General features: G+C 44.5%; 1 protein-coding gene across 3 annotated transcripts; it reads left to right on the plus strand.

Annotated features, from left to right (window-relative positions):
• The first annotated feature begins 1,271 nt into the window (after window positions 1-1,271).
• TCHP (trichoplein keratin filament binding) lies at window positions 1,272-17,501 on the plus strand. Of its 3 annotated transcripts, none has more exons than XM_011377822.2 (13): window positions 1,272-1,336; window positions 2,781-2,974; window positions 3,773-3,983; window positions 4,583-4,639; window positions 6,301-6,369; window positions 6,964-7,137; window positions 8,033-8,145; window positions 8,322-8,388; window positions 9,363-9,535; window positions 10,343-10,424; window positions 14,174-14,359; window positions 15,042-15,185; window positions 16,171-17,501. In XM_011377822.2, the coding sequence occupies exons 2-13, from the start codon at window positions 2,781-2,783 to the stop codon at window positions 16,201-16,203; spliced, it is 1,503 nt and encodes a 500-aa protein (XP_011376124.1). In that variant the 5' UTR covers window positions 1,272-1,336; the 3' UTR covers window positions 16,204-17,501. The 3 variants fall into 3 exon arrangements, with proteins under 3 accessions (XP_011376124.1, XP_011376123.1, XP_011376122.1); XM_011377821.2 differs by lacking the exon at window positions 1,272-1,336 and adding an exon at window positions 1,343-1,469; XM_011377820.2 differs by lacking the exon at window positions 1,272-1,336 and adding an exon at window positions 1,350-1,601.
• The last annotated feature ends 9,795 nt before the right edge of the window (window positions 17,502-27,296 follow it).

Here is a 27,296-nt window from a genome sequence, read left to right on the forward strand (position 1 = left end):
CATGCACAGGGACAGGGCAGACCTTGAGAAACCATGAGCCAAGTAAAGGAAGATGTGAAAGAACGTGTGCTTACCTGAGATGCTCCTAGGTGCTTTCCATTTAAACCTTTATTTCCTCTCACGAGGGCAATCCTAGAAAGCAAATTGTTGGTATTCTTGTTAAAAGATAAACTGAGGCACATCAAAATTTTCAAGAGTTTTTCGATCATACATCAATTCAAACTGGGCAGTGCCAAATCTAAGGCGATTAGAGTCCTCCACCTATAGGCAAAAGCTAGGGGAGAAGTTTTCATAGAGAAGATGAGGAAGAAAAGCAAGGAAATCATTCTATTGGCTATAGCTTAAGCAGTTGCCTTATTCAGGAAAGGCTAGTTGGCTGTTTGTGATCTTAGGCTGTTGTTGTTCTTACGTTTAATTTTCTCAGATTTAGAGCATTGATTCTGGCTTAGGTTTTGGTTTGCTTGAGTAGGCTATGGAAGCATTAGAGCCCCCTCCATCTAATGGCTTCCTTGTTCAATTATTTTAACATTCTTATTTCACAGATGAGGATGTCAAGAGATGAACTGACCTGCCCAACACCACACAACTAGCGTGGTGGAGGTTGAAATAGAGGCCACGATGTTCAACAGGATACTGTACTCCCTCCAGGAAAAACAGAAAGAGGAAAGAAAAAATAAAGAGAAGAATGAGAAAAATGAAAGAAAAGAGAATCAAAGAAAGAGTGACTATTTTTCATTATCTTTTCAATAGAATAGTTGATACCTAAAATAATACTTATAACACGGCAAGTCATAAAATATGCTAATAGAACCTTGAACCTGCAAGCAATCTAAGACAGTAGAAAGTTGCCAGTAAGTTGTTTCTACTTACACCAGGGATTCTCCAGGCCGGTTGCACACTGAATGCACCTGGGGACCTTGGGCAACCACTGATGCCCTCAGAGAGCCTGATGGGATTTGCCTAGAGTTTGGCCTGGGCTTCTGGATTTTTTTAAGGCATCTGGATTTTTAAGACCTCTTCAGATGATTCTCATGTGCAGCCAGGTTTGAGAACCACTGGCTTATATTCTCCTTCCCTATCCTATCCCCCTAACTTTCCCTACCCTCACTTTTATCCGCCCAAATAACCATCATCTTGAATTTTATGTAGTGAATAGATTCTTTTCCTTCATTTTTCCTTGATTTCAGGACTAGCGATTTGCTATTGATCCACCTCCCACCACCAGAGGGAGCCAGAGGAAAAAAAACCACAGCCTTTTTTTTTCTATTTGCGCGGTCTGTATCTTGCTGGAGGCCTCTTGGCCTTCGCGGCGCTCCGTCGCTGGTCTGTCGCCCGGGTAACGAGCTGGGAAACAGCGGGCTTTGGTGTACCGCGGCCGGGGAAGGTGGACGCAGGAATAAGTGGGTTTGGTTGGGGCATGCGGGAGCTGGGGCCGGGCGCTCTCTGGAAAACCCGGGCCATAGAGAAACGTGAGTCGGAGCTTGGACTCGGCCAGGATCCGGTCTCGAGGCCTAGCGGAAACCGCGGCGGGCGTCCGGGAAGCGAGCGCAGGACGCCTGGGGGCCGGTCTTCCGGTCCATTCTGCTCCCGTCCCGCTCTGGGTTCGACACTTTCTTCTGTGACCCCTTTTGTCCTGTGTGGATGTCGAGGCCAAGAGAGGGATGCGACTTGTTCAGGGAGCAGCCTGGGTTGTTTGTGGCCGGTCTGGGACCGGAATCTTGTTTCCTGATACCCTGGTGTAAAGGTTTATCCACGGGCAGTTTACAGGGAAAAGAAAAAAGCATGTCAGTCCTGCTAGTCTCAAGGCAGAAATTATAAACAGGCAGTCTCAGGCTCAACTTGGCCCATAGACGCAGATCATTTCCTCTAGGTCTGGAGGACTCTGAATTTGAGACTTGGCCTGGTCTCGGGCATTTTGCTTATTCAACAGACGTTTGTCAAGCAGTATCATAGTCAGGCACTGTGTAGACCCTGCACATGGGATCTACACAGCGCCTCGCTGTAATAGTGGGTCAGGGGAAAAGGTGTCCGGAGTGAGACCGCTCTCGGCTTTCAAGTCTTCAGTTGTGTCCCAAGATTGCTCTGTGACCTGGGCAAATCGTGTACTCTCTCTGGGCCGCAGTTTCTCTATTTTTAAGATGAGGGATCTGCCCTGCATGCTAACCCAGAACACTTCCTGGTGTGACATCTGGACTAGGTCCCTCCTTGGAGGCTGCCAAAGCCAGGGCATGTTGGTCCCACAGGCAGCCTCTTGCAGTTAACAGAGCCTGGGTCCTGTGTAAATTAGGATGTCAGCTCTTTGATTTTTTTCTACTTCCTTGTTTTGTGATCTTGGGCAAATCACTCTACCTTTTTGAACTTGTTTCTTCCCTGCCAAATAACAGGGTGATTGTAATGGAAAAGGTCATATATACCAAGAGCTTGGTACACTTGTTCCTTAAATTATTATCCATGTTAATTTATGCAAAGCATACAAGTCTCCAGTGTGCCTGGTCCAGCATTGCTAGGTCTGGTTCCTTGTCTCAGTGCCCTTGGTGATGTCTGGCAGGCTTAAATCGATGATTTGCAGCCCTGATGGCAAATCATTTTAAAAATGCTGATGCCTGAGGCCTACACTAAGACTTTTTGGATTTAATTGGTCTGGACTGGGGCCTAGGCTCCATCAGGCGATTCCAGTGTGCAGCCAGTGGGTGAGGACCACTAACTAAAGGGATGAGGCCAAGCTTGTGAGGGTTCCTTGGGTGGCAGCAGGCTCATTTTCCTACAATTGCTGTTCATAGATGGCACTCCCCACGCTGCCCTCCTACTGGTGCAGCCGGAGGCTCCTAGATCAGCAGGTAGCGCGACAGCGACACCGAGAGCAGGAGGCCCGGCTTCGGCAGCAGTGGGATGAGAACAGCCGCTACTTCAGGATTTCTGACATCTGCAGCTCCAAACAGGCAGACTGGAGCTCCAAGACCTCCTACCAGCGGAGGTAACTGTGCAGTGACCACAGTTGGATGGAGGTGGGCGGTCACTTGCTGGTCAGGGGATGTGGCCTTAAGGACCTGGGGGAGTATGGCTTGACAGCATGTTTTCTTGAGGGAGTTTCTGAGCAGCATAGATTGCCTGCCTGGTGATGTTTTTCCAACTGTAAATTGAAAAAAAGGATCATCATTGAAGTAAAACATTTGCATTGAAAAAGAAAATGATAGGAAATGTATGTAGAATCTGGAAGTTTCCTTGTAACCTCACATCCCCAGAGGCAACCACAATTACCAACCTGATGCATATCCTCCCATACATTCTCTCATTTTTGTTTGTTTGTAAATACACATACATCTGTTTTTATAAAAATACATGTAAAAATGTGGAAGTTAAAAACAGAGGCTTTGGAATCAGACCTAGGTGGAAATCCTGACTATGTTGCTTACTGCATGATTGTGCCTCAGTTTCTTTGTCAGAGAAGTGAGGCTGAAACAGAACCTACTTTGTAGGGTTTACGTGCTGGTTAGTATAAAACCATCGTTTTCGCTGGTACATGGTAATTGCCCAAGTTATATTTGCCAGTATAATTATCATGTGCATATATAAACACATTATACATCTTCTTATTGCAAAAACAAGGTTCTGTTATGCACAGTGTACTGACCTGCTCTGTTCACTTTGCCTGGAAGATGACTTCTTGTGTCACCATTTTATACCTACCTCAGCCTCTTTACCCACACAGCAGAGCAGAGTGGTCCATATGGCTGTAGTATGACTGATTTATGGTGGGCTCCTTCTTACCCAGTATGCACGCCTACCAGCGTGAGAAGATGAAGGAGGAGAAGAGGAAGCATCTGGAGGCCAGACGGGAGAGACTCCAGCAGCTTCTGCTGGAGGAACAGGACCTGATGGCCAGAGAACTGGAGGAGCTGAGGCTGAGCATGAACTTGCGGGAAAGAAGAATCCGGGAACGGCATGGGAATCTCAAGTCGGCCCGGGAAGAGCAAAGGAAACTGGTAAATTCTCATTGCCCTTAGGAGTGTCCCCAGCCTGTCAGTGATGCACACATGGGTCACTTCTGGGTGGGTCAGATGAGATAGCAGTTAACTCCAAAGCCAACTGGGAAAACTGCTTACTCTAAGTTAGTTGCTCTTCATGTGTGTGTTTTGGACAAATCATTTTTATTCTCTTTGGCCCTTTAAATTGTTACATCTGAGTCTTTTTTCTTTATTCCAGTTCTGTGGTTCCACAAAGCCTGGGACTGGTGTAATTTATCTTCCAAAGTAGCTGTGTGGAATAGTGAGCCCTAACCTGTGTTTTAAGCCTGCTGTATGTTTTGAAGCAGATCTGTAGCATCTAGGACCCATCTATAGCATCAGACTTTGCCCCTCTTTCATCACTATTGTAAGAGTCATTTGTCAGTGCCGTCCAGTTCCACTCGGGTGTCTGGCTCCTGGAGTCTTGAGTGCAAGGCAAGGAGGTTTGAAGGACAAGTGCAGTGCCAGTGTGCCAGTGTGTCAGCTTAGTCTGAACTGACTTGCATTGTGTGTTACCCAAAATGTGAATGGATTTGTGACATCAAGCTTGCTTCTTTTTTTTTTTTTTTTTTTGACAGATTGCTGAACAACTTTTATATGAACACTGGAAAAAGAATGACCCCAGACTTCGAGAGGTGAAAATCAAGAAGATCTTCCCATTGATTTCGCCTAAATAGATGAAATCCTGTTTCCCAGCCTGTTTTAAACTTGTATCCTATGCTGGTTTGAGACAGGAGGGGACGCTCAAGCTACCTGAAAAGAGCACCACGCAGGAGATCTGGGTTAATTTGGTTGTTTAACTGCTGTTTATTGAAATATTGCTGCCATGTCCCCTTGTGGGAGTGTGGAGATTAGAGGTGGTCTCCACTCCTGGTCCAGTGGGGAAAATAGTAGGCAGCTTGTTACCAGTACAGGATACAGAGTGCCAGGCAAGCCTCAGAAGACAGGCAGCGAGGCAGTGTCTCCAGCACAGTCAGAGGTTGGGGAGGCATCCCAGAGGAGTCGCTGGGGTGGAGGAGTTTGGAAAGACATAGGCATTAACTTGATGGTGTAGAGGTTAGGAGAAGACATTCTGGTTCGAGGCAGCCATGCAAGAATCAAGTCTGAGTCATGAGAGCAGAGCAAGTCCAGGGAGCTATAAGTGGCTGGGAGGCTAGGATGTCAAAGAAGGGAGCCCCAAGAACTGAGGCTTGTGAGACAGATGGAGCCAGACCTCAGGCCGCCTTACGTACTTCCCCTGGAAGCACGAGGAATGACTAGATGGTTTTAAGCAGAGGAGCCATAGGATCCCAGCTGCATCTCTGGCAGTTGGGGGCGCTACAGCAGCCTAGGTGAGTGATGGTGAAGGCCTAAGCGGGTGTCAGGAGAAAGGAGGACAAATCTAGGACCTGGAGGCAGGGAGAGAGGGGGCGTCTGGGCTTGAGTGGCATTGTTCAGCAGAGTTTGGGCTAAAGAGCGATCCCATCACTGCATCTCAACTTATTTCAACTAACAGTTTTTATATACATTTGGCATGTTAATTTATGTATTCATAATTACATTTAGAAATTGCCAGTCACTAAGTAATGGACATCTTTTTGCTTTGGAGTGTATGCAGTTAGCACTAACCACGAGAAGATGCCTCTCCCTGGCCGTTTGTCGGCTTAGTGGGTCCTCCAAAATCATGCACTCAAAAGGTTATTTAAAATATTAAGTTGGTTGAAAATTTTCATATTTATAAGTTGAGAAAGAAAATTTAAACTTTTATAAACAGTTTCCCAAATGAAAGCTTTTGGACAGAGTACTATAATTCATTTTCTGATCCAAAAGATTCTCTAAACCCAAATCTCTTATTAACCACCCAGACTTGTTGCATCTACTAGAGCATGCGTCTTGATATGGGGAGTACGTTTTCTCAGCTACTGCTTTGCAGCGGAAGTGCTGGGGAGCCAGGCAGAGTGTTGAGTCTTCCCCTCATCAGCTCCTGCTGCCCTGGGGCCTGGCATGCTTTAGCTGACCAGTGTGGCCTTTGACATGTCTGCTGACCTATTCTTGCTCAACGTCAAGGGACCTGGGAGAAAAGTTTCTGTTACTTCGTTCCAACTCTTGAGACTGGTTTAGAACTGCCTGGTCCTTTGGTTTTCTAATTGACTTGCATTCAGACTATATATGTTGGGGTCATCTCATACCAGACACGAGGGCCACTCCGAGTCCTCACAAAAGGAAGTCATTCCATTGTGTGGCAGTGTGCGCCCCGGGGACTATCTGTCAGATGAACCACTGAAGAAATTAATTTTCTGCCCTTTTATATCTTCAGATTGAATCAGACCTTCACAAGAAGCATGTGATAAACTCTTGGGAAACGCAGAAAGAAGAAAAAAAGCAGGTGTGGTATATGGCTCCAGAAGTATTCCTATGTGCTATGTTATGGTGGCGACTGTCCCCATGTTTTTGTTTTCGATGTTAATGACTCCAATCCAAGAATAGCCTCTTCCTCAGTTTACTTAACACATGTTAAAACTGAATGTTGCTCTTACATGTCCTAGAATCCTGTCATTCCCAGGGACAGAATAAGACCAGGTGAGCAAGGCTGGTCTATGGTAGGGAGAATGTATGTTTTAAAGGATGTTTTTGTTGCTGGCAGTCTCTTTTGATATAGTATGCATCATAAACTCTCAACCTTGGCTGGTAGCTGCACATCCATGAACCCATCGCTTTGCCTCTGGGTTCACTTGGGGAAATGTTTGTTGAGCCCCTCTTTGGAGCTAGACACTATGCTGCAGCTCCATCTCTCAGGGGAGCATCAGTCCCCCAGTTCCCACAGTGATCCCTGGGTTTCACAGATGAGAAGTGGCCTGCCCTGGTGTAGACTCAGTGGAATGAGGAACCAGGCCTGTGGCCGGCTGAACAGCTGCGGGAGCTGGGTCTTTGCTGGCAGCATGGTACAGATACTGACCTGGAATCATTTGGCTCCATATAGCAAGAAGCCACGGAAGAGGAAGAGAACAAACGGTATGAAAATGAGTATGAAATGGCGCGAAGGGAAGCACTAGAGCGGATAAAAGCAGAAGAGGAGAGGAGGCAATTGGAGGATAAACTCCAGGCCGAGGCGCTGCTCCAGCAGATGAAGGAGTTGAAAGTAAAAGAGATGGAGGTGAGGGCATGCCCACAGCCACGCAGCCCCTCTCGGCTGCTTGTTGTAAAATGGCCATTTCAAAAGCTGTTATAAAGAGTTCATATCAGGGAGGTGGTTCTAAGAAATGCAGCAATACTGGGTTCTCCCTTCTGACATTCATTCCCATCTGTGATTTTTCCATTCTCCTAGGTTGTATTGTGAGCCCAGATTCTAGAACGTTAGCAATATGAAGGTAATGCTTGTTTTTTCAGACATGTTTTGAGACCTATCTGAGAGCCTTCTTAGAACTTTAAGTTTCCCATGCACTAAGCAGACTTGACTTAGTCTGACGTTTTAGCACACAGCTCTCCCTGGCTAGCAGGTTTTGGGTCTCAAGGCACAAACTGTGAGAGTCTTTGGTCCAGGAGTCTGTTTTGAGAATACTGTGCTGTTTTCTAGAGAGGGCTGGGTCTTACCATTCAGATGAGGGAAGCACCCCCTTCCCCAGACCTGAATGATTCAAGAACTAGATCTTTAGTACCCACTACTTATTCTAGGTGCTAAGCACTGGGCTGGGTGCTAGAAATAACAGCCGTGAACAAGGCCCACAGTCCCAGCCCTCACAGTAAGAGCAAGGTGAGGTGGAGGAGACAGGTGGTAAGTTGCAGTAAGGCATGGACAATACAGGGTCCTGTGGGTTTATCCTTGTCTGCAGGGTTGTGAAATTTTCTTGTAGGAAATGGCTCAGCTGAGTTGAGATGAATCAGTTAAGCTGGGCCAAGGGGCTCCGAGCCCCCAAGGTAGGAGGGGATTATGATCACCAGGTGGCCAGGCCAGCCCTCCGTGCACAGTGTCTGCTGAAAATGAAAATGAGTAATGAAGGAAACTCTGGTTCTCATGATCTTAATTGAGGTAACTGTCATTGTAACCACAGGCCACCAAACTGAAGAAGGAACAGGAGAATCTGTTGAAGCAGCAGTGGGAGCTGGAGAAGCTGGAGGAAGAGAGGAAGCAGATAGCAGCCTTCCAGCAGAAGGCAGAGCTGGGGTGTGTGTGAGAAGAGCTGCCCCCACCCCACTTTCTCAGAGCCTCTCTCTCTCGGAAGTATCCCTGCTCTGGTATCCCTGAAACCAAAAAGGATACGACCTGTAGTAAGTAGCTGTCTAACCTCCGATTAATTCTTATAAGACACTAAAGGCGACCCATATTTTGCTCATTTTTAGACGCTTTTTGAGACATCAGTATAATGTGCAACTCCATAGACGTACACAGCAGATCCAAGAGGAACTGGTGAGTCTGAAGAGACAGGGTTTCTTTTACCTTCTTTTGAAAAACACGTTTTCCATTGCTCAGTAATGTGTCCTGGTAAGAAGTAGAGGTAGAACAAAGTGATTTCCCTACGGACCAGCCCCTGTAATCCCTACCTCTCCCCAGAGTTGTCTGTTTTGGCATGTATGCTTCCAGATACATGTATATATTATATACATACACATATGGGCAAGTGGTGGTTTTTTAAAAAATGGACTTGAAGTCTTTCTTCACCTAACAGTAAGCCTATACTTCATAATCGGTCTGTTAGATTGAGCTTGTTCTTTTTTGACTAACTGCTCAGTATTCCTGCCAAGTATTTTGATGGGCTCCCTCCCTGAGATAGGGACAAAGAGAGTGAACAAGCAAACCCGTTTCCTCGCATCCCTGCCTACTATAGTCAGGTGTCCTGTCATGCAGGTCCCCCCCACCCACCCAGGACATCTTTCCCATTTCAAGGCCTCCAGAGCACCCTCATTCTTTTACAGTGTTCCTGTGTATAGATGTACATGATAGCTAATTCTCTACCCATGAGTTTTGGGTTGTTTTCGGTTTTTCTCTCTTACATAACAGCTACAGTGAGGTTTTTGTGCATGTATCTCTGTGTATTTGTGTTTCTAGTCTGTGTTCTTAGAAGTGGAATTGCTGCCAAATTGTGTTCTAAAAAGTTGTGCTACTAGACATGTCTGAGGGCAGGGACTTGCATGTGGGTGGCAGAAGGGTCCCCTTTCAGGTGGAGAACAGCTCTTGGGCCTCTGCGGTATCATTTTAAACCATCCCTAAGAGTTATACCCTGACTCTTCAGAAACAACTCAGTGTCTTCCCATCTCTACCTGAGAAGATCTGGCAGCATCATGAGTGTCTGCACCAGATTGGAGAGTGGCTGGCAGGAGTGGAGGCCGTGGCTGCCCAAGGGCTCTGCACACGCCCACTGTGCTTCCTCCTCCTTCCTCTAGGAGGCGGACAATCGCATCCTGCAGGCACTGCTCCAGAAGGAGGAGGAGAACCAGCGTGTGCACTTGGCCAGGCGAGAGCAGGCTCTGGCTGATGTGGTGTGGATGAAGCAGGTCATCGAGGAGCAGCTGCAGCTGGAGAGGGAGCGGGAGGCAGAGCTGCAGATGCTGTTTAGGTGAGAGGCAGCAACTGTCTGGGCTGGACCCTCCTGAGTTCTACTCTAGTACTTGGGATCCAGTGCAGGTCTCCATGAGGGTAGTCTGTTATTACTGAAACACTTTTTATTGGTAATCTGTCCATCATTCACTAGGAGCACATCTTTGCAAATGGACTTGGCTTGTAGGAATGTTTCTCTTCAGTTATTTAAGATGGAAATCATTAGGGTTTAGAGTAAGGATCTGTTTATCTAAAATCTTAGAAATTCAAAAGGAAATTGTTATAAATTGTGGAAATGTTGAATGCTTCTTAGGTCTATAAAATGGGTGTGGATCCTAAAAATTAATCTTGTATATAAAAACAACAGATAACATTTATTGAGCACTTACTGAGTGCCAGATACTTGGTAGATACTCGGCCATGGAGATGCAAAGTGGTCTCTCCTTTGCCCCAGGCCACAGGATGAGCTAGCAGGAAGCCCAGGGGCATGGTGACAGAGCTCAGGCACCGGCAGTGGCCTTCCTCCTCTCTAGAGTCCTGATGGTTTCATTCACCTCAGTGTTTAAATGGCCTGGGTGCAAATCATCGCAAGTGCTTTTTGTAAGGAGATGGGAATATTTAAAAAGGTAACTTAAAGTACTTATCATAGGAATACTTTCTGTGAACTTGTCCTTAATCTGTTAAAAGCTTGTATGGATAAGGTTATTTGAAGATTGGCTCCACAGATGTGTGCTGCCTGATGCTTTGGAGCCCTGTTGGTTCTTTAGTTCCCTTCTGCCATCAGTGGTGCTAAGGAGCCTTCTTTCATTGCTTTGTGTTTCCCTAGGGAGGAGGCCAAGGAAATGTGGGAAAAGAGAGAGGCAGAGTGGGCCCGAGAAAGGAGTGCACGAGACAGACTGATGAGCGAGGTAATCCTAGCTGCAACAGACATGGGCTGGCTCGTCCCAGGGCTGGGATCTGGGACTTAATGACCATGTATTGACTCTGCCAGATGTTCTGGGAAGAGAGTCCTCTGGTTATTTTAAATGGACTCTTAATATCATTATAAAAGTAACATAATCTTATTAGAAAAAATTCAACAAAGTAAAAACAAACTCACCTAGCCCCCTCAACATCCGCATAGCCACTATTACTGTTCTTTCCGCTCTTCTGTTTCTGTGCAGAACGTTTTTCCTACATATTTCTTCCTATACTATGCTATTTGATTTCAAGCATTTTAACAAATTATTATATCTTTGTAAATATTATTTTGATAGCTACATAATATATCATCACATGGGTATACCATAGTTTGTTTTTCCATTCCCCTTTTGTGGGTATTCCATTTTTTTTTTCTAATTTTGAGGCATTATAAAATCCTTGCAGTGAACATTTTGGTGCATATCTTTTCCATACTTAGGATTTTTTTTTCTTGGGGTGCATAACCAGAAGTGGACTAAATAACATAAGTGTTTTACTTGTCAGTATGTGTATAAGTAATGTGTATAAGACTCATCCCAATTAAAAGGATATCTTTTTGGGAAAAAAGTCTTCATTACCCATGTATTGAAAGTTATCTTAAAGCGGTTTAAAATGGAGACAGCATCAAAATGGCGTAGATGACAAAGGCTCTGTTCATCTGCTCTTATGGCCACATCGAAGTTGTGATGGAAACACGGAGCAAACAGCAAGTAGAGTCACCTGGGATCTAGATGAACAAGCCCTACAACTAGGAAGAGAAATAATAAATCGCCCTGCAATGGTAGAAGGTAGGACGGGGCGAAGATGCAAGGCTGCCCGGTCCCAAGCGCTGAGTGAGACAAAGCCTATGGCAGCAGCAGCCAGCAGCTGCAGACATTCCTCTTAAAGCGGCCATGTCCGTGACCAGACTTTTGCAGTGATGGACTCACTCGCTCTGAGCACCAGCACCTGGTTCGCTGCTGCAGTGGGTATGGGGGACCAGGGACCTATAGGGGATGCTGAGGTGTCCGAGTGAGGGCTGGAGGCGAGGCTTCCTCCTGGGCAGAAGTGCTGGCGGTATCCATTGTTCCTCTGTTGAGCTCTCCCCACCTCCAGTGTGCGGATGCAGCACTGCCATAGCTGAGATGTCCTCAAACTAGATAACAGAGGTCACTCCACTCAGAGGATTCCCTAAAACTCCACCTCCCCAACTCCTTAGCGAGTCCTGTGCAACTTGCTGAGCAGCGCCTAGACTCAAACTGGTGGCAGCTGACTTTGGTTTATGGTGTGGTTTCTTGAGGCAACTGTAAGCACAGCATCTGTGGATTGCTTGCTGAACCTTAACAGGTGGCCTTAGAGGGACACAGGCTGGGGCTAAACCTGGTCTGCTGCTGAACCCCTCGCAGGACTGTGCCTCTGGACACCTCCTTCACAAAGCCACGCTAATAAGACTGGGAGACTTAGGAGCTTTGCTTAGTACATAGAAACAGACACAGAAAGGCAGCCAAAATGGGAACACAAAGAAGCAGAAGCTATACAAGAGAACAGAACAGATCCAGGCATAATGGAGTCAAACAATCTAACAGATGCAGAGTTCAAAACACTGGTTATAATGATGCTCAATGAACTTAGGGGAGATGTAGATGAACTCAGTGAGAACTTTAACAAAGAGGTAAAAGACATAAAAATGGAACTGGAAATTATAAAACGGAACCAGTCAGAAATGAAGAACACATTATCTGATATGAAGAGTACATTAGAGGGAATTAACACCGTGGATGAAGAAGAGGATCAAACCACCAATATAGAGGATGGAGAAGCCAAAGACCATCAGAACAGCAAGAAGAAAGAAGCTAAGAATATAATAATTTAAGGAGTTGTTGGGACAAAATTAAGTGTAAAAACATCCGTGTAATACGGGTACCTCAAGGAAGAGAGGGAGAACAAGAAGTGGAAAAGTTATTTGAAGAAATAATGATGGGGAACTTCCTCAACCTGGTGAAGGAAATAGACATATAACCCAAGGAAGCTCAGAGAGTCCCAAGAAAGAGGAACCCAAAGAGGCCCACACCAAGACACATAATTAAAATGCCAAAGGTTAAGTACAAAGAGAGACTCTTAAAAGCAGCAAGAGAAAATCAGTTACCTACAAGGGAGCACCCATAAGACTGGCAGCTGATTTCTCAAAAGAGACTTTGCAGGACAGAAGGGCTTGGCACAAAATATTCAAAGTGATGAAAACCCAGCATTTACAACCAAGAATAATTTATCCAGCAAAGCTGTCATTTAGAGTTGAAGGACAGATAAAGAGTGTTTCAGACAAAAATAAGCTAACGGAATTCCTCAACACCGAGCCACTATTACAGAAAATGTTCGAGGGACTTCTTTAAGAAGGAAAAACATGTATTGAAATCATGAATAAAAAATGGTAATGACTACTTAACTATCAATGACTATCTCAAATGGAAAAGAATTAAGTGCTCCAACCAAAAGATAGAGTGACTGAATGGATAAGAAAACAAGACCCCCTCATATGCTGCCTACAAGAGACTCACTTCAGATTAAAAGACACACACAGACTAAAAGAGGATGGAAAAAGATATTGCCTTGATGGACCTAGAGGGTATTGCGTTAAATGAAGAAACATAGAAAATGACAAATACCACGTAATTTCATGTACATGTGGAATCTAAAGAATAAACACTAATAACAAAAGAAACAAACCCAGATATAGAGGCTATTTTGAGGACTACTAGACAGGAGGGAGGTTGGGGGGGATGGTAAAAAAGGGCCTAGGGATTAAGAAATACAAATGGATAGTTACAAAATAGTCATGGCGATATAAGTTTAGAATAAAGAAAATAGTAATGTTGCAATAAATATGTAAGGGGGAAGAGGGATACTAGATTTAGTGGGGTGATCACTTGAACTCTGATCACTGCTGTACAACTGAAACTGATATTGGATGCCAATAATAATTGAAAAAAAAAAACATTGTACAATGTAAATAGGAGTAACTGTCTATTATATTTCGATAAAGCTGGGGGAAAAATAAAAAATGGTTTAAAATGGAAATTGTATTTTGTGTATGTCAAGTATGCTACATTTGGAAATCCATGGGAAATCAGGTCCCAATGGTACCTTTTCATTTTTTGCGAATACCAGATATTCTCCAGCATCTTTTTATTTTCCCCATTTAAAATGTTTCTCTTAGTAGCCACTTTACATGCCCCTTCCAGAGACCTCACTGTTGGGTATGGTGGGTGGCTTCTGGCTGTTCTGGTTCCTGAGTCCTGGGCTGGTGGTGGGTCATAATCCTGCTCTGTAGCCAAAAATCAAACAGGTTGAGGGGATGACTCAGACTCCACCTCTGGTCATCTGTGTGGCTTGTGGCTTTTTTCTAGAACTCACCAATAGGGTGTGAGACTCACCTGGTTGCTGTGTTTCTGTGCCCCTGTGGAGGGAGCTCCATCCTGCTCCTTGGTGCTCAGCTGTCTCTCCTTAAGGCCCAACCTGCAGACATTTTGAGTGTGACAAGGGTGGGCGATATTGTTTGGACCGATTCTGTAGTCTGGGCTTGCCTCCATGTGGCGTATTTAGGCCTCAGGCTGAGGATTAGGCCGAGTCTCAGTGCAACTGCAGCCTATCCGTGGCTTGGAGAATAGGTATCTGTTAGAGTCAAACTAAAATCTTTCCTTCTCTTTTCTGCTGAGGCTAGGTCCTGAGAGGAAGACAACGACAAATACAAGAAAAGATTGAACAAAACCGACGAGCACAAGAGGAATCCCTAAGACACAGGGAGCAACTTATTCGAAACCTTGAGGAGGCAAGAGAGTCAGCTCGTCGTGAGAAGGAGGAGAGTGAAGAAATGAAATTGGCCAGGAAACAAGAGCTGGAAGCCCAGGTGGGGCCAACTCCATGGGTGGGAGGAGGCAGCCTCAGCAAGGGGAGTGAGAGCTGCAGGCAGCAGGCCCTGCCGTGGTTCCTGCATCATTGTGGCGTAGGAACCAGAGGCCCTTGACTTATTTCCACAGCCTGGCACTAGTACCTTGTCCAAGAAGCCCATGTTTGAGAGCCCAGTGCATCCCTTTTTATTTTCAGCTGAAATTCTGATTTTTCCTGATTTGTAGTTCAAGCGTCACTCTAGATCCTTGTCTCATGTGGGAGCAAGGCTGTCATTACTGTCTGCCATCTGTTTTTGCTGTCTGCATCTGAAAGCATTTAGCTCACTGGGCCACAATTCAATTTGTGTTACTCTTCTCTCACTTTGTAAGTTACATAAATGTCTAATCACTATTTTATACCTGAAACTAATATAATATTGTATGTATGTCGACTAATTGAAAACTTTTTAAATTAAAAATTTTCCAAACACGTGGCCACATCCAGAGTGTTTTACAAGGTACGTATTACCACACATATAACTTCTCCCGTACCATAAATGCCCTTTCCAGTTACTGGCACTTGCCATCACTGTTACATCTGATTCTCCAGCTGGGGTAGATCCAGAGGCTTTCCCTCTTCATCATAGGCAGGGCTCTGCCCCGTGGGCCTTGTCTTATGGTGACTTTGCTCTTTGTGCCCAGGTTGCAGAGCGCCGGTTGCAGGCATGGGAAGCAGACCAACAAGAGGAGGAGGAAGAGGAGGAAGTGAGGCAGACAGAGCAGCTCACCAATGCCCTACTGCAGCAGGAAGCAAAGATGATGGCCGAACGGGGCTACCAGTCCAAGGTAGGGAGTCTACAGTTGACGGACCACCACTGCTCCTGAGCCACTCAGCCTGGCCTCTGCTCTCCCAGGACTGTTCATAGCCCTGTGCTCTGCTCTGTTTTCCAGCCACCTCAGTTTCTTCCTTGCTATTCTCTTGTCTTTTTCCTTTTCTCAACTAGGAACCTTGACACAGGGTCTGTTTCAGTGCTTGGTTGGGCCTCCTATGGTCCTTGAGGTGATTTGCTTTGGCTCCTATCACTGCAGTCCAGGGTATGAGGTCCTGAATGCTAAGATGCATGTCTGTCAACCCTGTTTGGGGACAAAGAGCAATCTAAGAAGAACGCTGGCCGTCGATGGTGAGAGGTGAAGGCAGTGGTGCAAGGGCCTCTTTCCTTCCTCTCCTCTTGGCACCTGTGGTTGATCCTCTTCCTTCCTAACCTTCCTTCTTTCTCTGCCTCTCAAAGTACTTGAGTGACCCCCTGTGCATGGCATCTTGGGGGAACACAGAGAAACAAAGGCTGTCACCCCTGCTCCAAGGGAGCTGAAAGGTAAAGCACCCAGGAACTGACTGAGGGCCCAGCAGGCATGTCGCCTCTGCCCCTCCTTTCGCAGGGCCACCCAGGTGCTCTGAAGTGCTGCAAGACAAAGAGGCTGGCTCCTTTGTGGTCAGATAACTCTGGGAAGTCAGTGAAACAATCAGCAGGTACTACACCTACTACAGAACGTTAATGTCCTAACCACTGGGGCTATTGAGGTTCAGGGAACAACAGCATTTTCTAAGCTTACTTAACCATGGATCAGTGAGTGTCACACAGCACATGTGAAAATCTTATTTCGGGCTGGTACTTAAAGTCATCGGGTGCCTCATTTGTGGCTTAAGGTCAAAGCTTTTTCAGCTGTAAATGAAAACCATTTATACTGTGCTTTTAGCTCTTATGTAAAATGGGTTAATTCCCAATACTACAGAGACTGCTGATCTGATCAATCTTATGTTTTATTTTCTCAGCCTCATAGACATCCCAAAATTGCCTGGAACTGACTTCATTGGTACTGTAAGCACAGCGAACAAGGATGCTGAGGCCTTTGATATGCAGCCACCAGACAGTTTTACAATGTTCTGTTCTACTGTTCGGGTCACTGTAAAATAGTTCATCGAGCCTATTCAGGTCTGTGATTAAATGGATCAAGGGTCTGGCCGGACTTTAAGGTGCTGTGGATGCGCAACACCCAGTAGGAGGCCCCTTCCTGCCCTTCTTTTCCAGGAAAGGGGCTTTTCTAGTCACAGGTTGACAGTGCTGCCACAATCTTATAATATATTTATAAATAATATAAGATTCTAATTCAGTGCTAGGAGTACAAGTTATGTTCCATGACAGGATGCATGATCTCCTGTTGTCTTACCCTTAACTATGAAACTCCAGCGAAGCCTCCAGCTAGAGATATGAGAGAAGTTTTCTAATTTTTAAAATTGCCATTTAAACTATTCTGTTGAAGACAAACTTGTAGGTCTTGGTGTAAATTTATTTCAGGGTTTATAAATTTAGTGATCTCAAAAGGATCACATCTTGTTTTCTGAAGAACTGTGAACCCTGAAACAGTCTGATGTAGCCTGTGGATACTTTCTGGAAAGGTGGTGAAAAATGAGTCTTTCCTCCTTTAGGAAGCGTTTTTGTAGAATTTCCCAGAGCATTGTGTCAGGGGGAAGTCATCCCAACATGTATGTTACTGAGCCTCATAAGGAGACCTCCAAAAGTCACTCAGACGGCTGACCTTTTGGCATGACACTTTAGACCTCGATGTCTTAAGAAGGTCTCAGCTACATGCAGCCTTCTAGGATTTATATGCCTTAAGGAAGAGGCACTGAACCTTAAAACTTACATCAGACTCAACCACAGATCAGTCAAAAATTTCTCTTCCAACTGTTATTATCAATGTGACAGTTCTAGATTAATCTCTACAAATAGCTACATGTTCCTTGCAGCAATAATCATACTTTTATGGCTTGTATTTTTTTTATATTCTTCCTCTGAGGTTTCAGTTTTCATAATATTATGTTCAAGATTCCGTATCTTAGTAAATTACAGCTAATTACTGTTCCAGGTTATTAAAAATGAGTTTATTAAAAAATCCTGAGTTTAAGGGCTGCATTGCTTTCACTTCTGTTGTGTTGTAAAAACAAATTGAGCTGCAAACTGTATCCTTAATCTGTTTTTCATTTTCTTGTCTTGAATTTATTTGGATATGATCCCTGAGCTCCACTTTCATTATGCATGCTCATATTTACCCTGTTTCAGATGTTTATTAATTGTGAAATAAAGTTATGGTTTGATGGCATCACTTCCAGGCTTTGTTACTTTTGCTTTTATTAACTGCTGCAAAGTGTGTTGTGTAGAAGGATAGATTTTTACTAATTTAATCCATGTGTCCTACAGGTTTGTTCACATTTTCGAGGTTGTATTCATTTTTCTTGTGAAAGTGGTGTTGTCTCCCCTGTCATTTCCACTGGAGCCTCTTCTAAGTAAACCACAGGGAACTAGCAGTCATATTGTGTGAGCTTCCAGTATAGAATTGATATGGACAGAATGCCTGATAGAGGACTATGTACCCAAATATTTACTGAATATTTTTAGTTTCTTGTTTTTGAAGCTTGCCAGTAATCTTCTCTATTAACATTAAAAACTTTTACACTGGTTCTTTACCCTAATATATTTAAATGTTTCCTCTCTAGAATATTTGTTTCTAAATTTAGAGCTTCCACTGTCTTACTATTTCTGGTATAGTCCACACTTTTATCTCGTATATATTTTGATCATGTTGTGGCTAAACATATATTGAGATTATTGTTTTTAAGCACTTTTTTCTATTTATTGTAAAAATGATTTATAGATTATGCTTCTGCAGATTCTTCTACAGAGTTTAATTCCTTTAGAACAAATGATGCAGAAGCCACTACTGATATAAAATGATTCTTGTTTCTGCATGTATGATTTTACTCTTTCTGCTTATTCAGCATATACTCTCTATAGGGAAGGATGCAGTGCTAGGCCTTGGGAAGTTACAAAGCTGAACAAGAACAGTGACAGGTATCAAACCAGTACACAGATGAGCAGATGTCATTGGCAGGCACAGAGCCAGTTGTAACTTGTGGGACTGAAGAGACCATTTGTGCAATAAATATATTCAGTACATCCATATTTCTTTATGGATATAATGAATATTTTTTCATGATGTGGGTTTTTAGGTAGTTTTTAGTGTTCATAAAATAGCATTATACATCCCCTGTTTCTGTGTAGAAACATTTAGGATAGAGAACATTGGCGTGTGGGGATTTCTCATGTGTTTGATTACCTAAACTATGTGGCACTGTCATCCATCCATCCTGCTGACTTGTTACTCCTGAGCCAAACTGAGCATTCTGGTTTAGAGTTAACATACACATTTCCTGCTCCATTTGGATTGACAATACAAATGGATTTCTTCGGGCGCTTTTGCAGAGTGAGTTTGGCCTTTACCAGTCATAACCAAGGAGGACCAGCCTTTAAGCCCAGGCCTGTCTTCACCACGCAGGCCTTTCCTAGGTGATGTGCGCCAGACTTCTGGCTTACAGCGCTGTCTCCACATCAGTAACTCCTGGATCTGTATCTCTAGCCCAGACTCCTATATCCACTACCGCTTCGACATCTCCACTGTGTGTCTCAGAAGTGCCTCAAACTCAGCACAGGACTATCATAATCTCTTCTAAATTTCCATTAAAACAAAACAACAGACTCACTGGCCACGCGTCCCAGCCAGCCGAGCGATCTTACCACACCTTCCACCAAGACCTCACCAAAATGCCGTCTCAAAGGTAACGTCATGGAAACCATGATGTTCACTTTTCACAAGTTTGCTGGCAATAAAGGCTTCTTGATAAAGGAGGACCTGAGGGTGCTCATGGAAAAGGAGTTACCTGGGTTTTTGGAAAATCAAAAAGACCCCCCTGACAATGGACAAAACAATGAAGGACCTGGACCAGTGCCGAGACGGCAGAGTGGGCTTCCAGAGCTGCTTTTCACTAATTGCTGGGCTGACCATCGTGTGCGATGACTATTTCGTAATGCTCATGAAGCAGAAGGGGAAGAACTAGGCAGCACCAAGCAATTCCTCCCACCTTGATTAAAGTCCTCTCAGTGGGTCGCTTAAGGAATATCTCTGCCCCACAGCTTTCCCTGTATAAGGATTTCATGAGTAGACTGAGACCCTTAGAAAATGTACACATAAAATCCCATTTTGACAAGAGAAAGAAAAGCCAATTAAAGCCAGATAAGCTTTTCGATTTTTATATTGCTTGCATCCTCTCGCCCTCAATAAATTTGTTTAGTTCCTAAAAATAAAGTAAAACAACAACAACAAAAAACATCTGGCAATATCTGGCCCTTCTCCAGTGTTCTCAAACAAGTGAATGACACCACCATTAGTCCTGCCCACTGCAGGAGCTATAAGCTTAGGGACACTGAGTCCTGCCGCTTTGACCTGAAATGTAATCCATCAGTTTGCTCCCTCTCACCACCATCTTTCTTGGCTACCACCGACTTCTGTTTGAAGTCACCCATCCACTTCACTTTTTCCTCCATCCTGCAGTCAGAGATATTTTATAAACACACACCTGAAATGAAAACCTTCCATCTTCGATGGTGTCCCTCTGCACTTAGGACCAAGACTCAAATACTTCCCTGGCCTACCAGGCCCTATCCTGGCTGGCCTTCCAGGAGTCCTCCTGAGTATGCCATGCTGCCTCCTGGCCCAGGAAATATAAATAACAATCAGATAGGTACAAAGATATTCTTCACAGCATTAGTGCTATTAGCAGCAAAAACTGATGATCTAGATGTCCAACACTAGGAGGCTTTTTTTGAGTTTGTGGTTTTCTTCAGTGCATTAAAATGAAATAAAATGTCTTTTTTTTCTTAAGTTCTGGAGAAATGTTCATACTGTGTTAAAAGTTCAAAAGCAATTTTTATATAATTCCATTTTCAAAAAATATTTTGTGGATGTTTCTACAAGTTGGGATAATAAATATTTTTTATTTTGGGTGGTTTTCCATATTTTACACAGAAAACATAACCTTTGAGATGAGGGGAAATGTTATTTAAAAAATAAGGCAAATACTAGAGAAAGTTAATAAAACTACCAGATAAAACTAAACAACTCAGCCTCTATTCCTTAAGGAGATACTTAACCCCCTCTGGCAGTGAAAATTAAGGACTCATTGTCAAATATGGGTGTGGAAGGTTTCTTGTCAGGGCATAGTCCTGTGATGATCTCTGTGGCCCCTCTCTGGGACCTCAGTGTCCAAACAACTTGGGGTGTTATGAACAAAGCCAGTCTTAAAAGGTCACATGCCATATTATTCCATTTATATAACATTTCTGAAAGGACAAAATTATGGAGATGGAGACCAGGTTTGTGGTTGCCAAGGCATAGGGTGTGACTAAAGGGGCAGCACGAGGTCTGTATCTTTACTATGGTGACAGAAACCGACATATTTGATAAAGTGGCATAGAACCGCATGCCCATGAGTGCCTATATATAAAATCCATGACATCTGAATAAGGTATGTGATTGTACCTATAACAGTGTCCTGATTTTGATACTACACTACAATTATGTAAGATGTTACCATTGGGAAAAATTGAGTGAAGGGCACAGAGGACCTCTCTATTTTTGCAACTATTTTGTGAATCTATGGTTATTTCAAAATAAAACATAATAGTAGTCTAGTGTAGGGGAGGTTTCTTAAGACACAAAGAATACTAATCATAAGGAAGAGTGATAAATTTGACTACATTAAAAAAGTTTATCTTCAAAAGACACCTAAGAAAGGGAAAAGACATGCCACAGAATGAGAAAGGATGTTTATAATACAGATAATCAACAAAGGACTACTGTTCAGAACATTAAAAAACCCCTATGAATAATAATAAAAAAAAGAACCTAATGGAAAATGGATAAATCCTCAAACAGGCACTTCACAAAAGAGAAAATTTAAATGGCTAATAAACATGAAAAGGCACATAACCATATTATTAATCAGAGAAATGCAAATTAAAACTACAAGATACTACTACAAACCCAGTGGATTGGGGTTCTAGTCCTGACATGCAGAACAGTGTGAAATCTCATATTCTGCTGGTACAACACTTTGGAAAATGGCATGAAAAGTGATACAGGTGTGGAGATGCACATACTCTAGGCATAGACCCTACATAAATATAGTCATACATGCACCAAAAGACATAATTATCATAGCAGTTATTTTCATAAATGCCAATAATTAAAAGTAACTGAAACACCCAACAATACTAGATAAATAAATCATGGTATATACATTCAATCGATACTACAACAACACTACACAACATGGAAAATGAACTAACCAGAGGTACATACACTGACTTATTTGAATCTCACAATGTTGAGGGAAAGGAAAGACTATATCAGTAGGGTTTCATTTACATGTTTGAAAACAGGCAAAACAAAAGCTCTTAGAGATGCACGCACATGTGTTGAACCAAACACAAGGAAGTGATTAGTATTAAAGTCTAGGGGAAGGAGGAGCCCATGGGACCTGGGTAGTGGGTATACAGATGGCCATGACATGGATGTGTCTGACACATTTCTGTTCACAAGTGGGGGCAGAAGTGTTGGGATGAAGAGCAGTGGCTGTGGCCCAAGCTGGATGGGGTTCTAGTCCTGACATGCTACCACTTAGAGGCCAGGTGACCACTCTTTGGACCCCATTCTTCATCTGAAATGTAAAGAATGACAATGTGCAGATGAGGTAAAATAAATACAGAAAGCTCAAAGCTCAGTTGGACCTATTTTTCCTGCCAAGAGGATGCCACTTCACACCCAGGAAATATCCTGCCTATGGTAGAAGCATCCTTGTTTTAATTGAAAGAAGCAGGTCAGACTCAGGTTATACTCCCTTTCAACCGAGTCAGGCTCCCATGCTCAATGGGGGGAACTCACCCCCTACTCTGAAGATGGGGTGGACCCCCCTCATACTGTGCCCTAAAGGGAGCCCTCCTGCTTCTAGTAGCAGGCACAGGGCTGCTCTTTCCAGAATGGCAAACTTGGGGTGAGTCAACGTGCCACATGGAATCTGTGAAGGCCCTGAATCACTGAGACAGTTGAATTAGGCAACATCGTCTACTCACAGAGCAGTGTTACCAAGTGTCTCAATTTGAAACAGAAAAGATGAGGAATATTTGTGGCCAAAACAAAGAATTAGAAGACAAAACACAAACTTGGCCACCCAGGCTCTATTTTAAGCCCCTCGCCGCCCACCCCCACCTACAAGGTGGACAGACTGGCATCCCACTTCTCCCTCCCATCTTACCTCTGCTGAGGTCGAGGCCATGGCTATTCCTCATTCTCTTCTGCTTCCAGAAGTTCTGCCATCAGCCATGTTCCTCCAGTCCTCCTTATCCTAAATAGTTCACCATGCCCGTAGAATGCTGTGGTTAAGAGCGCAGGTCTTGTGCTCTAACTTGCTCTACCATCACTAACTGGACTCTGAGGGCTGAGCCTCAGTTTCCTCATCTGCAAAATGGGGGTAGTTTCAGTTCCTACTTTACAAACTTGTACTTATCCCAGTGGCTGCACACAGTGAGTGCTCGTGTTAACTCAGCCCCTCTGGTCTGAAAGGAATAGGGCAGGGTAGGGTGGGGAGGTATGAGAGGTCCCGGGAAGGGGAGGGCTGGAAGAGGGAAGCAGATGGCAAGATGTGGTGCAAGGGGAGGCTAAGATGTCAACCTTAGACCCCAGGGTTGGGGAGGGCAGTCCATGTTCGATTTCAGAACTTCCTGTTCATAACTTGTTTGGGGGCTCATGAGGAAAAACAAGACCTGGAGGAAAGATGAAGCTTATAGGACTAAGCCAAAAGAAACGGTAAGGAGTAATTGCTTGGGGCTTCTGAAAGGGAAGGGGAGGGAAGAGCTGGGCAAGGTGCGGCAGGACAGAGAGGTCCATTCTATAAGGTCTAAGGGGATGGAGGGGTCTGAGACAGAAGAGAGAAAAGGGGGAAAATGAGTTCCAAGAAGGGAAGGTGTTGGGAAGGCGTGAGGGGTGAGAAGAGAGATTTTGGAGGAGAGAGGTGTGGGTCCTCAAAGAAAAGCTGTGTTTGGGAGAAACGGGGCTGAGAGGTTCCTAGTATGCTTACACCAGCAGTTTCCAACCTTTTTGGCATCAGGGACCGGTGCTCCTGTGAGAATCTAATGACTGATGATCTGAGTGATGCTGGTGCTGGGGAGTGGATGCAAATACAGATGAAGCTTCACTGGCTTGCCAGCCGCTCACCACCTGCTGTGCTGCCTGGTCCACACTCTGGATATTAGGGACCCCTGGTTTAGACAGTTTGAGGGCCTGGGAAGACAGTGCAGTCAGAAAGCTGTGTAAGTGCCTGGGTGTGGAAGAGGAAAGATGGCCGTCGGACAGGATGAAGCAAGGGTTCACAAAGGCCTCTTCCGTCCCCAGTGGCCCCTCCCCTGGGGACCTATTCTGTGGAGAGCTCACATTACTCCTGTAAAGTAATTAAAGAATCTGACCCACCTCGTGTGGCTCTGACTTCTGGCTAGAAGCTGGCTGGCAGAGGTGGGGACCATGGTCTCCTTTGCCTGGCATCTATAGGCCACAGGGACTGGCTCCTGGACAGTGTTGCACACAGCCTGCTAGGCAGTGGGTCACCCTCAGGTCTGAGCCGACCCTGTGGTGAGGCCACCCCGACTCAGCCCCATGGATAGGAAGGTGCTGCTCCAGGTACCTTAGAGCCAGAAGACAGCCTTTCCAGTTGGTCACTCAACAGGTGCTGGAGGGATTCTGGTGCCTGGGGCTCAAAGATGAGACAGTCTCCACTTAAGGTCCACATGCAGCCTGTGCCCCATTTATCCAATAAAGCCACGTATTCACATAGTCACATATCACCCAGTGGCCTACTCTGATCTAGAGCGTCAGGGGAATGTAGCTGCCCCGAAATTTCACCTCCACATGAGGCCACATTCTCTGGGATTCCTTATCACAGACCCTAATAAGGTCATGAAAACCCACTTGGCTGATTAAGACAAAGTAGACTAACGGTAACTCACACACTCCCCTCTTCCTTTGATGTGGGACTTCACCCCTTTGAATGTAAACTTCCTCATCTGTACAACAGGAACTAACTCCTCTTGCTTCACACCCAGCACAGTGTCTGGAGCACAGTAACTAATTGATTAATGCTAGTCGTAATTAGAATTATCATAAAAACATGTTTAAAAGGAGCCACATGTGGGGAAGGGGAGCCTGGAAATAGTCTACAGCAGTGCTTTACAGAGTGTGGTCTCAGCCAGCAGTAGCAGCATCCCCTGGGACCGTGTTAGAAATGCAACTCCCAATCCCCAACCCCCGAGCTACTGAACCACAGATGAATTGTTAGCTGTGTTTCAGCGAGCCCTTTTGGCTATATGCTGGCTCATTTGAGAAATCCTGCCCTCAGAGGAGCTTCTGAGTATGAGCTGGTGGGTCTGATCAGCTAGTACTGGGTCCTCAGACAAGATGTAACACACAGTGAACATGTTCCATCTTCCCCAGACTTCTTGCTTGGAAAGACACCTGTGATGACAAGGTCCTATCCCACCTTTCCTTCTGTTTGGGAGAAGAGCCCCAAGACACCTCTCCAAGAAGACAACTGTTGGGGACTGAGGGTGGTTCTGATGAACTCAGGTATAAATCTATATTCTATAGCCTCTCATGTGAATCTGCACGACGGGCCTTGTTCTGAAAGTTTAAGAGACCGGTGGCCTTAAGAGACTAAACTAACACCACAACCAGATCACTTGTGCTTGGCTGGCTTTCGCTGAATTTAAAAAATTAAACTTAAGAAGTAAATATATCATGATAAGATACCTGGAACTGATATCCTGATGCAGGATTTCTTTTAATAAAGCTATCTGCTAAGCTCAAAGGATGAAAAAGGTCATCATTCCTGTAAACTGACAGTGTTCAGGGTGAAAGCATATTCAATACTGTCTCATTAAAAATGGGGTTATGTGAGAACTTTCTCGGAACTTTGACAGAGTATCTGTAAATATCAACTAATTGATGGGAAAGAGAATTACCACAAAGACACTTAAAGAGCCTGTTTATTGCATAACTAGCAGGCACAAATTCCAAAACAATTTTACAATGCTTAAAGGGTTGTACAATAATTACAGGAATAGAATGTACAATAAAAATGAAAAATAAGTACAGAATAATGGGTGACATGGATAAAACATTTGAATACAAGGCATTTCATTTTTCCTATGCAGCATTTTCCTTTGTAAAGACAAGGGTGACCTTCAACTGGGACGAGGAAAGAACGAAAATTGTTTGGAAAGCTCACAGTTGCTGTGGAGGACAAACATATGCTAGTCTCACTCCTGATTCTACAGCTTAAATTGCTTGAGGAATTGGATAACAGCTCCCGAGTTGTGCGTTTACAGTTCCAATTATATGAAGTGCTGTATTCGATCTTTGGGCCCAAATTCAGTGTTCTTTGGCAAATAAGAACTATTTGCATTTTGAGGCAGAAGATGACATCAGTTAAAGGAGCTTAGGGGTGGAGCTGTCTCCTCTTCAGCAAGTGCCAGTTTTGTAAAGTGCACCTCTGTCCTACCAGCTTTGGGGGGGGGGGGGAGGATTTGAGAATAAAGGGCAAAATAATGACATTACAGAACACAGGCATTAGTGCAAGGCTATGGAACCCATGTGCAAAAGGCAGTGAACAACCGTTCAGACAAGGTGCGATTTGCCAACAGGACCAGAGAACTTCCGACACCAGATCTCAGATGAGACTGAGGAAATGTGCAGGGCACTTAAAGAGAAGGAAGACTTGCAGCCCTCCTGTCACCGCACGTCACTCCACTTGGGAACTTCTTTCCAGAGTTTTGGCACTGTAGGTTAACAGAGCACATTTCTGCGGTGTTCTTACAATTGTTGAAATGCTTTGTTAGTCCTCACATTCCCTGACTTTCTCTAGGGGCACAGAAACAGTGTCCTCCATCGCAGGACTTTGAATACTCAAGTGAAGACACTGCTTCATCCACTACAGATGACTCGTTATTCAGAAACCTGTCCCCCCAGGAGGCCAAGGACACCAACTCAAGGCTGCTGGGCCTTTCCCGAAGACCCCACGTGGGCCAACAGAAGGGCAGGTGTTTGCAAAAAAGAGGAGGGACAGCTAAGTACTTGCAGATGGTGCTTGAACTTAAAAGCAGAAGACATCCTTCGAGAAGGCATTCCCTCGTCATCTGATGGGAGCATGGCACTTAGGGTTGTGCAGACAAGCAAGTGGATGAGTCTTTTGGAGATGTGGACCCTTTCCCCATGCTACTCAGTGTAGCAAAACTTGGCAAAAGCATCCACACACAGTGACTCGGTAAACCAAACACCATCGCGGTGCTCCTTTCATAACAGCTTACGGTCAAGCTACAAAGGTGATTGTGAATCAAACAGTTCTGTGAAAATACAGGCTCATTTAGCATGTATTTAGGCAACTTTGATTATTTTGACTCCTTCACATGTGTAAATGAGCACTATGGGACACAATATATGGGTAAAACAAGGACAAACAGCAATTTAACACAAGGTAGGGTGGCCACGTTCCAGGTAAGGCTGAGGCCAAACCAGGTGTGGCCAGGGAAGCCAGGCCCTCACACTGCAGTCTACAGGGACCCAGGGCAGAGGCTGTGAGCTGGCAGGCTAGAGAACACAGCTCTCCCACATGTGTACTTGAAAATGTTGACATCAGTCGCCAACATTTAGAAACAAAGATAGCACAAAAAACATCCAGATTTCTGGGGTCTCTTGAGAAATGAAAGCTCTGGCAACCCCAAGCCCATTTTTGCACCTGGCTCACTTCATTCATCTTTGTCACTACTGCCTGGCCCCTCTGGTCTAGGTCAGGGTCTGAGCCACACCCACAAAAAACTGCTGCACTAAGCAGGAACAGGAATATGTTTTAGCATTCAGAACAAGAAAGGTCTCTTGAGCAACTGAGAAAACAAACTCAGTATGTTCCAGAACTTAAATCTACTCTTTCATAGCTTTGGGATAGTAAATAGTCAGTTAGTT

The sequence above is a fragment of the Pteropus vampyrus genome, unplaced genomic scaffold (genome assembly GCF_000151845.1).
Source record: "Pteropus vampyrus isolate Shadow unplaced genomic scaffold, Pvam_2.0 Scaffold322, whole genome shotgun sequence".
Lineage (NCBI taxonomy): Eukaryota > Metazoa > Chordata > Mammalia > Chiroptera > Pteropodidae > Pteropus > Pteropus vampyrus.

What these genes read in the sequence shown, in the direction of transcription:
- TCHP (XM_011377822.2), top strand. Translation starts at nt 2,781, where the DNA reads ATGGCACTCCCCACGCTGCCCTCCTACTGGTGCAGCCGGAGGCTCCTA. An exon ending in AGAAAGAAGAAAAAAAGCAG is followed by an intron (nt 6,370 to 6,963) that starts GTGTGGTATATG and finishes GGCTCCATATAG; the next exon opens with CAAGAAGCCACGGAAGAGGA. An exon ending in CAGCAGAAGGCAGAGCTGGG is followed by an intron (nt 8,146 to 8,321) that starts GTGTGTGTGAGA and finishes GCTCATTTTTAG; the next exon opens with ACGCTTTTTGAGACATCAGT.